Source organism: Lathyrus oleraceus, chromosome 5 (genome assembly GCF_024323335.1).
Source record: "Lathyrus oleraceus cultivar Zhongwan6 chromosome 5, CAAS_Psat_ZW6_1.0, whole genome shotgun sequence".
NCBI classification, from domain to species: Eukaryota; Viridiplantae; Streptophyta; class Magnoliopsida; order Fabales; family Fabaceae; genus Lathyrus; species Lathyrus oleraceus.
In genome coordinates this window covers 387928912-387939052 of record NC_066583.1, presented here as the reverse complement: position 1 = coordinate 387939052, position 10141 = coordinate 387928912, and the positions used below count along the sequence as shown (strand labels likewise).

Genomic DNA, 10141 nt, shown 5'->3' with positions numbered 1-10141 from the left:
ACAAAGCTTGCAAGATTGCAGGTGTTGGATCTATGTTCAAGCTCCATCATGAGTAAATAAGCTTGTTGACTGAAATAAGGTATGCACCTGATTTGAAGAGAAATTTGATTTCTCTTTGTGAACTCGACAAGAAAGGATATGTTTTCCAAGGAGAGAAAAGTATTCTAAAATCCATGAAGAGGTCGAAGGAAGTCTTAAGAGGTGTGAAGAAACAAGGCTTGTATACCCTTGAGGTTGAAGTTGTCAGTGGTTGTGCAGATGTTGCATCAACAAAACCTTTGTCGAAGATAAAAATTTGGCACATGAGATTGGGCCACGTCGATGAAAATGGTCTAGTCGAATTGGGGAAACAAAATCTACTTGGTGGAGACAAAGTTGAAAATATGAAGTTTTATCAACCCTATGTACTTGAAAAATCTTGCAGAGTGAAGTTCAATAAAGGAAAACAAAGAACACATGGATCCCTTAATTATATCCATGCTGATCTTTGGAGGTCTGTAAGGTGCACATCACATTCAGGAGCAAGGTATTTTCTATCCATAGTTAATGATTATTCTAGAAAGTTATGGTTATTCATCCAGGAGACTAAGGTTGAAACTTTTGAGAACTTCAAAAGTTGGAAGACTCTGGTCAAAAATCGGACTGACAGAAAGGTCAAGATATTAAGAACTGACAATGGCCTTGAATTTTGCAATGAGGCATTCAATAGTTTTTGTGCAGCCTCTGGTGTTGTAAGGGACAATACTACTACATGTACTCCATAACAAAATGGTTTAGTTGAAAGGTTTAATCGAACCATTTTAGAAAGAGTTAGTTGCATATTGACTAGTGTTGGGTTAAATAAGGTGTTGGGGGCAGAGTCTATTTCGACAATAACATATCTGATAAATAGATGTCCTTCGATTGTGTTAGATATGAAGACACCTGAAGAAGTTTGGTTGAGACATCCACTAGATATCGACAAACTTAAAGTATTTGGCTACATAGTCTATGCTCACATTAGGAAAGACAAATGTCGAACCTAGAGCTCTGAGATGCATTTTCATGGGATACCCCGAAGGAGTCAAAGCTTATAGGCTATGGTGCCTAGAGCCAGGTCACATGAGGTGTATCACCAGTTGAAGTGTAGTTTTCAATGAAGCTAAGATGGCTGTCAAGAAAACTGATGACGTTAGTCGAAGTGCACAAATATTTGAAGAAGAGCTAGAACATGAAGAGATTTCTATTGAGGTGGAGCATGTCAACGTTGAATTGCATATCCAATATCAAGTCGAAGAAGAAGTACAAGATGCTGAAGATACTGAGGAAGTTAGGAAACTATCGATGTCTACCTATTGGCAAGAGATAGGCCGAGAAGAGTCATCAAGCAACCTCAAAGACTTGGGAATGCAGATCTCATATCTTATGCCTTAATCTTTGCAAGTTAGGTCCTAGATGAAGAATCTAGAAACTATAAGGAAGTTATGAGGAGCCGAAATAATATTGAATAACTGAAGGCCATGAATGATAAGATGAAGTCTCTTTATGATAACCATACTTGGGAACTGACCAAGAAACCTGCTGGAGCCAAGTTAGTTAGTTGTAAGTTGATTTTCAAAGTTAAGGAAGGAATCAAAGGAGTGGCATCGAAGAGATGCAAGGCAAGATTGGTCACAAGGGGTTTCACTCAGAAAGCAGGTGTCGACTTCAACGATATGTTTTCCCCTATTGTGAAGCATATTTACAATATAATGTTATTTGTCATGGTGGCATAATTCGACCTCAAACTGGAACAAATGGATGTGAATACTTCTTTCTTGTATGGATATCTAGATGAAATAATCCTGATGAGGCAACCTAAAGAGTATGAAGAAAAGGGTAAGTAAGATTATGTGTGCAAGCTGAATAGATCTTTATATGAACTAAAAAAATATCATTGATAGTGGAATATAAGATTTGACAAGTTCATGGTACACACAGGTTTCATTAGAAGCAGTTCGACCAATGTGTTTACTTTAGATTTCGACCTGGAGATTCATTTGTTATTTTGTTACTTTATGTGGATGATATTCTCATAACAAGCAACAATGTCGAGGATGTAATGAAGGTGAAGAATGAACTCAGTAAGGAGTTTGATATGAAGGATCTGAGAGTTGCATCAAGGATTCTTGGGATTGACATCTAAAGAGATAGAAAACAGTCGAAATTATGCTTATCTCAAGAGACATACCTACGAAAGATTCTCGAAAAATTTGGTATGTCGAATTTAAAGCCTATTGTGACTCCGACAAACCCTCAATTCAAGCTAAGTACATATCAATGTCCCAAAATTAAGGACATAAGAGCTTATATGAATAAAATCCCACATGTTAACATATTATGTTCTTTGACGTATGTTATGGTCTGTACTAGACCCAACACAACATATGCAGTAAGTCTTGTAAGCAGGTACATAGCGAATCTTGGAAAGGCTCACTGACAAGCATTGAAGTGGATTCTAAGGTACATAAATGGGTCTCTAAATAGAGTCCTGATTTATGGTGGAGCATATGGTGAAAATAGTAAATAAAAAATCAAAGGGTCTGTCGACTCTGATTATGCAGGTAGTATGGATTCCAGAAAATCTATTTCTAGATATGTGTTCACTATGTTTGGCATATCAATTAGTTGGAAAGCAACACTTCAGAAGATTGTGAAATAATCATTATAGCTTGAAGATTTTGTTAAGGAGCTGAAACTTCAAGGTCAAGTTATCATTATTAAATGTTATAGTCAAAGTGCTATACACATGTCGATGAATCCAGCCTATCATGAGCAAACCAACCATATCAATGTGAGGATGCATTTTGTCAGAGGGATAATCGAGTGTGGAGAAGTCCAAGTGTTGAAGTTTTTGAAAGATTACAATGTTGCTGATATGACCACCAAGACATTACCAAGTTGTAAGTTTTTCCGTTGTATGCAGTTGATAAAGCTACATGAAGAAGGCTAGTTTACTCCCTTGATGTTATATAGTTTGTTCCAAGGTAGGGATTTGTGAGATATTGGACCGAACTCTAGTATGGTCAAAGGGTAGCTTCTTGGTTCGATAATTCGACAAGATCATTATCATGCCATCGAAGTCTGTTTACATACAGTAGCCGAAGTATGTTAGGATTGTTAGCATGTCGAATTGGATTTGTTTGTTATGCCCAATTGTTTAAGTCAGCTTATTCTCTAAGTTAACTTGTGTGGTGGACATGTGTGTAAAAGCCTATTAGTTTAGTGTGTTAGTTTTCTTATAAATAACATAATAGTCTCTCATCATTGTATAATGCAAATCCTAATTAGGGTGAAAGAGGTTATTTGCTACTCTGTAACACTTATAATTATAACCAATTTCATTGTGTTCTTCTTACTTTCCTCTTTTCTACCATTGTGGGTTTCTTTCCGATCAAGGAACCGATTATACTTTGTTATTTCGGCATCGTTTTTTCAAAACAATCATAATACTGTACTACTTGCAATATTGAGACTATGATTGACTTCGTTTGAATACTTGGTGTGTTAGATTATGAATTGGTTTATTTATTTGTGTATTTTATGGTAAGTGATGTGTGAAAATATAAAGTATACAAAAATGATGTAAAAATGATGAATTTGATGTGATAAAATTGAGATATTATGAGGGCTTAATTTGAAGAATGATTATTGGTAAATATAGTTACTTGTGAAAATATTGTGATTGTGATTGGTATGTTATAATAATAATTATTATTTTTCCTCCATTGATTAAATTGAATTGATATACCTAATTGTGATGCATATATATTAAGTGATGGTTGAATATATGAAATACATAATGGTTGTGAAATTGAGGTGTAAAAGTATTTGATGTTTTTCAAAGATAATGAATTAACGATTGTTCTAACTCGTGTTGCAGATGGTACTCTTAAGGAGTAACCTCGACCAACGAGGGAAGGGACTAGACGTTAGAAATTTTGACGTAGATGTCATTTTGTTACCATATGGGTCGTGCATGATAGTAAGCCTAAGTTGATGTTAGAGAAGTAACTAACATATAAGGTCGATATGGTGCAATATCATGTAGAGAGAAGCGTCAGGATTTGACCTAATATCACTAGAGAGAAGTGACCATATGGCGCAGTATCGTTTAAGAGAAGCACACCCGAAATTGAATTATGTGATGTAATATAATATCACTTGAGAGAAGCATGTAAAACCCCAATTTTTAATTATTTCTTTTTATTTAATTTATAATATTTATTTGGCTGCTTTATTTATATAAATAAAATTTTATTAAGGAGGGGTAGAGATTTAATTAATATTATTGTTAATTTAATTGATATTAAAAATAATAGAAAATAAAGAGATATTTTAGAGTTGGGGGAAAATTACATTTAAGTTAGAAATAATAGAGTTTTTTTAGAAATTATTTAGAATTTTATGATTTAATTAAATAATAAGATAAATTAGAAAATTAGAGATTTTGTGATTTGGGATGAGAAATAGAAATGATTTATAAAATAGTGTATTAAGGAGATTTTGCAGTGATATGATTTTATAATAAAATAAAATAATTGAATTAGGTTAATATAAATAGATAAGTAAGTTGGAAGTTTAGGAGAACGTAGAAATTTGGGAAATGACAAACAATAGAAAAATCTAAGGAGAGCGATCGTTTGGAAAGGGGAAGAAACAAAATCTCAAAGTCAAAAGCTTAATTGATGGGACATTTTTAGTTAAGGGGAGAGAAACTTTTTACATATGGGTGGTTATGAAACTGGATTGTCAGAGGTCATTAACCTCCTATCATCTTCTTCTCTTTTCTATGTTTGCAATTGTATGTTTGTGGCCTAAGTGTTGGTGTTAACCCTTTTGAATTGATTTTTCTTCTCTTACTCTATTGTTGTTTGAATCCATGTTGAATGACTTGTTGTAATATAATAATTTGTGCATGTGTTGTTTGGGTAATTTGTTAATATATATATATATATATATATATATATATATATATATATATATATATATATATATATATATATATATATATATATATATATATATATATATATATATATATATATATATATTATATATATATATATATATTCGCGATTCATCTTTGTATTTTTATGGGAAATTAGAATTCAAATAGAAGAAACATGTGAGTTTCAAATTTGTTCAATAGGGAGAAAACACAGAAAATCGCAGGTAGACATAGAAGATGATTAATCGTCTTATTTCATGCATAACTTGAGTTTCATAAGTCTTTTTGAAGTGCCGTCAGATGTGTTAGAAGGATAATGCAATAATATTTATTTTGAAGTGGGGAAATTGGGTCTAGAAGCGCTACAATAGTATCAGTTTGTTGGTTTTTATATCAGAGATGTAGTCAATTTTAGTCATACGTTGGTCATCATGTTTCACGTGTAACTTGAGTTTCGTAAGTGTGTTTGGGATACAGTCAATTATGTTAGAAAGAGGGTTTAATGATATTTCAAATTGGAGAGTTTCATAATTTTATCAGGAGTATATAATTTATATCCTATTTTAAAGTTAAACATTCTGTTTTAGAGTTTATGTATGGATTATTGCGATAGGGCTGAGCTGAAACAAATAGAACTTGAGTTTCATAATTTTGTTTGAGGTGCGGTTAAATGCGTTTGAAAGAGAATTTAAAGAAATTTTAGACTTGAGATTTTCAAAAATTTATAATAAGTCTATAATATTTGGTGTTATTTTTAAGTGAAACAACTCTAGAGTTAAGTCTAAAATTTTGGGAAACCCTTTAACAATTTAAGGAATTAAACATAATTATAAATAACTTAAAATTGAGTTATTGATATGTTTTAGAGTTGATTAAATTAAGGGGGTTAAGTAGTTATGAGTTTAGAGTTGTTAACATGTCTAGTGTTGAATTTGAGTTCAAATATGTTTAGAGTAGTGAGTTTGTGTTGTATTTTGAACCACTGACATGTTTAGAGCTGAGTTTGGAATGATTGAGTTGACTATAATGTGCTCAATGAGTTAGTTTGATGTGTTTAGAGTGTTAAGTGAATTAAATATTATTGAGTTTTGAGTAATTTTGAGTTTAGTGACGTTTCGCCACCTTTTTGATAAGTTTGAGATCAAATTGTGACCTTAGGATTGTTTTAGTATTATTTGAGTCAGGTCGCTAGTCAATAAAGTTCATAAAAGTTATCTTTATATGCAAAGTTGTATTTTGAGCATTTTAGAGTACTTTTGAATATTTTAGAATACTTTAGAGTAATTTAGAGTCACTTAAAGTTATTTAGAGTTGTGGAGATTGTTATAGAGTTGTGTAGAGTTCGTCTTGAGGACTCTGTTGAGTTAAAGACAAAGATTGTCACCCTTTTGACGAGTTGTGAGCAAATATAAAAAATTAGTACTATGTTCACGTGTTTGGGTGTTTTTGAGTTATTGAGTAATAATATATATTTTACTTTGTTATTTTAATATAATTACTGAGATTTAATTATATAACATTATTTTTGAGTTGCGTGGTTCAGAGAGAACCTTGTCCAAAGAGGAATTTTGTTCAAAGAGAACATTTTGGTGGAATACGAGATGTCATTTTCTGATTGATTATGAGTTGTGATTGAAATTATATATTCATGCATTCATGTATATTAGAGATAGGTAGAACTTCGATTCGAAGAGGTCCAATGCTTAGAGAGAGAAAATGATAATGTCCCATGCTCAAATAAAGATAGTGACAAGGTTTAGTGCTCAAAGAGCGCCAGTGACTAGGTCTAGTACTCAGAGAGAGCCAATAACGAGGTACAATACTCAAAGAGAGTCAGTGACGAAGTCCAGTGTTCAGAGAGAGCCAGTGACAATCTCATTATTTAGAGAGAACATTTTCCAGAGAGGAATTGGAGACGTGGATAATTTTATAAAATAACTTGGATATCTAAAATTTTGGCACTACATTCATTTTTGGAGGAGGAGTGCATTGCATTATACATTTGCATCGTGAGTGTCGTTATTGTTGTATATGATTGTGTGATAATGATATGTGATATTACTTCTTAAGTGAAAACTATCCTTGTTGTTTAATACACCATTAATATCTGTAAAGTTATTATCACCCTCATTTATTTGTTTGTGGTGCTTTGTACTCTCATAGAGTACAAATAATCAGGTAGAGGAGTAGATATTGTTGAGTTGGAGGATGACGTTTAAGCCTCTTCATCTACTTTGTTGTTTTCCGTGTTATTTACTTTCCAGATCATGTTTACAAACTAAGGAAAACTCTCTATGGATTAAAGCAAGACCTTAGGGATTAGTATGAAAGGCTCACCGAGTTCCTTGTCAATAATGGATATAGGAAATGAGGGACATACAAGATATTATTTGTTAAAGAAAAGCATGATAACTCATGATAACTCAAATATATGTTGATGGCATTATGTTTGAAGGGATGTCAAACTAGATGGTCCAACATTTTGTCAGGAAGATGCAATCTGAATTTGAAATGAGTCTTGTTGGTGACTTAACTTACTTTCTTGGTCTCCAAATCAAACAAATGGATGACACTATCTTTATCTCTCAAAGCAAGTATGCTAATAGTAAGGTAAAGAAGTTTGGCATAGAAAATGTTAGTCATAAAGGGACACCTGCACCAACCCACTTGAAGTTGACTAAAGATGAAAAAGGTGTAAATATGGATCAAAGTCTGTACAAGAGTATGATTGGTAGTTTACTGTATCTTACAGCTAGTAGACCTGACATTACATTTGCTGTAGAAGTGTGTGGAAGGTGTCAGTCTAAACCCAAAATAAGTCATATTACTCAAGTGAAAGGATTCTAAAATACATCAATGGGACTAGTGACTATGGAATGTTATATTCTCATAATGCAAATTCCTTTCTTATAGGATATTGTGATGCAGATTGGGAAGACAATGCTTATGATAGAAAGAGCACTTATGGAGGATGTTTCTTCTTGGGAAATAGTTTAATATCTTGGTTCAGTAAGAAGCAAAATTGTGTGTCATTATCATGATATTATATTGTGACTTTGATCTAGTTATCATGATATATTGCAGCAGGAAGCATGATATATTGCAGCAGGAAGAAATATATGGTTCAGTAAGGCTGAATATATTGCAGCAAAAAGCAGTTGCTCTCAATTAATTTAGGTGAAACAAATGTTAGAGGAATACAATGTCCACCAAGATATCATGATATTATATTGTGACAACCTAAGTGCTATCAATATATCTAAGAATCCTATTCAACACAACAAAACTAAGCATATTGATATTCGTCATCATTTTATCAGGGATCTTGTTGAAGACAAAATTGTTACTCTTGAGCATGTAGCCACTGAGAAGCAACTGGCAGATATTTTCACTAAAGCTTTGGATGCAGATCAATTTGAAAAGTTAAGGGGTTAATTAGGCATTTGCATTCTTGAAGAATTATGTCAGTTACTGATATGGAGATACGAGAATTAAATTTTCTCTTCCCTCCATTTAATGGTGCAAAAAACTCAAGGAAAATCATGACAAACCTTCCTTATTTTCCCAACACGCCATCATAGCTACTCTATTAATATCATTCACGTTACCTCCCTTACTCTCTCTCTCAAATTTACTCTCGGTCATCCTCATCTCTCTATCTGCTCTTTAAAGTCCATACCTTAAAACTCCCAAATGTCTCAACCTTCTGTCTAAACTCCTAGCAAGCACACTAAGGAGTAATTGAACCCTACGAATGTCGGTATTGAGATAAATCTCTCTGAAGTTATTATTGATGTCATTCCCTTATCTATGGTTCTTGGCCATGCAACTCCAATAAGAAAGCTTAGAACACCGACTTCGAGAAAAGGCAATCCCTCTAAAGTAAGTACCTCTTCCTCTCCATCTATGGCTGCTAGAAATGTCAAAATCCTCGAACCCTCTATTGCTGTAAGGAAATCCCATTCGATGACAAGCCTGTACCTTGATCCCATTAATGTCGAAGCTAATGTTGGTTCTTCTGAAGAATGTCTAGTCATGCTAAATTTTATGAAAAATGTTGAAGCCTCTGAAACCAGTAATAGACCTAGATTTGTTACTACCTTAAGTAAATCTAGCATGATTGTTGCGAATAGAGACGATGTAAATAAGAATATTTGTGTGTTTATCTCTCAAGTTTTGGGTATTGAACCTAAGATTGGTGTTATGTTGAATGTCTCCACATCATTGACCCAACCTGATAACACTACTAAAATCCCTCTAGATAAGTATGATTTCAATGTGTTTACTCAGTCTCCTAAAACATCGAAAGATAAAAAGGATTCTGATGGAATGTCTGGTGATCTAGCTGACAAAAAAGAAAATTCTACAAAGAAAAAAGATCAATCTACTAACATAGTAAATATAGATGATTTGGACTCTGATGATGTGGCCATTGGTCAAATACTGGATCCAAGAATAGCTAAAAGGTTAAAGAACAGAAAAGGTAAAGTCGTTGAATCCTCCGGCATGCCCTCTAAATATATCAGGAGAAGAACTAGTGTTGGCCCTACAAAATGATGGAGCAAGGTAATTACTCTTATCTCCAAGAATAAATCTCTTAAGAGGAAGGAAGTTCCTTATAAGTCTAGTGAATCTGACCATGATGTCACACAATGTTCAAGACATTGTTTCTACTACCAGAAAGAAAGCTTATGGGAAGAAGTTTCCAAAAAATATTCCTGAAGTTCCAATTGACAACATTTCCTTTCACTCTGTGGCGAATGTTGAAAAATGGAAACTTGTTTATCAAAGAAGACTAGCACTGGAAAGAGAACTTTGCAAAGATGCTTTTAAATGCAACAAGGTGATGAGTCTGATTCAAGAAGTTGGGTTAATGAAAATTGTTAATGGCTTTGGCAAGTGTTATGAAATGCTTGTTAAAGAATTTATTGTGAATATCTCGAAGGAATGTGATAACAAGAGGAGAAATGAGTTTAGAAAAGTGTATATCAGAGGAAAATGTGTGGATTTCTCTCTTGAAATCATAAATAGGTTTTTGGGAAGAAATGAAGAAGAACAAACCGAAGTGGAAGTCTCCAACAATGTTATTTGCAGAGAGATTACTGATAAACAAGTAAAGGAATAACCAAGGAAAGGGAAGTTGTCAACAAGTGATTTGAGTGTGAAGTATGC

At 33.3% G+C, this 10141-nt stretch overlaps 1 protein-coding gene across 1 annotated transcript; it reads left to right on the top strand.

Annotated features, from left to right (window-relative positions):
* The first annotated feature begins 7438 nt into the window (after positions 1–7438).
* LOC127080907 (uncharacterized mitochondrial protein AtMg00810-like) lies at positions 7439–8141 on the top strand. The gene is made up of 3 exons (XM_051021199.1): positions 7439–7787; positions 7883–7973; positions 8057–8141. Exons 1-3 carry the CDS (start codon positions 7439–7441, stop codon positions 8139–8141), a joined length of 525 nt encoding a protein of 174 aa, XP_050877156.1.
* Positions 8142–10141: the final 2000 nt, after the last annotated feature.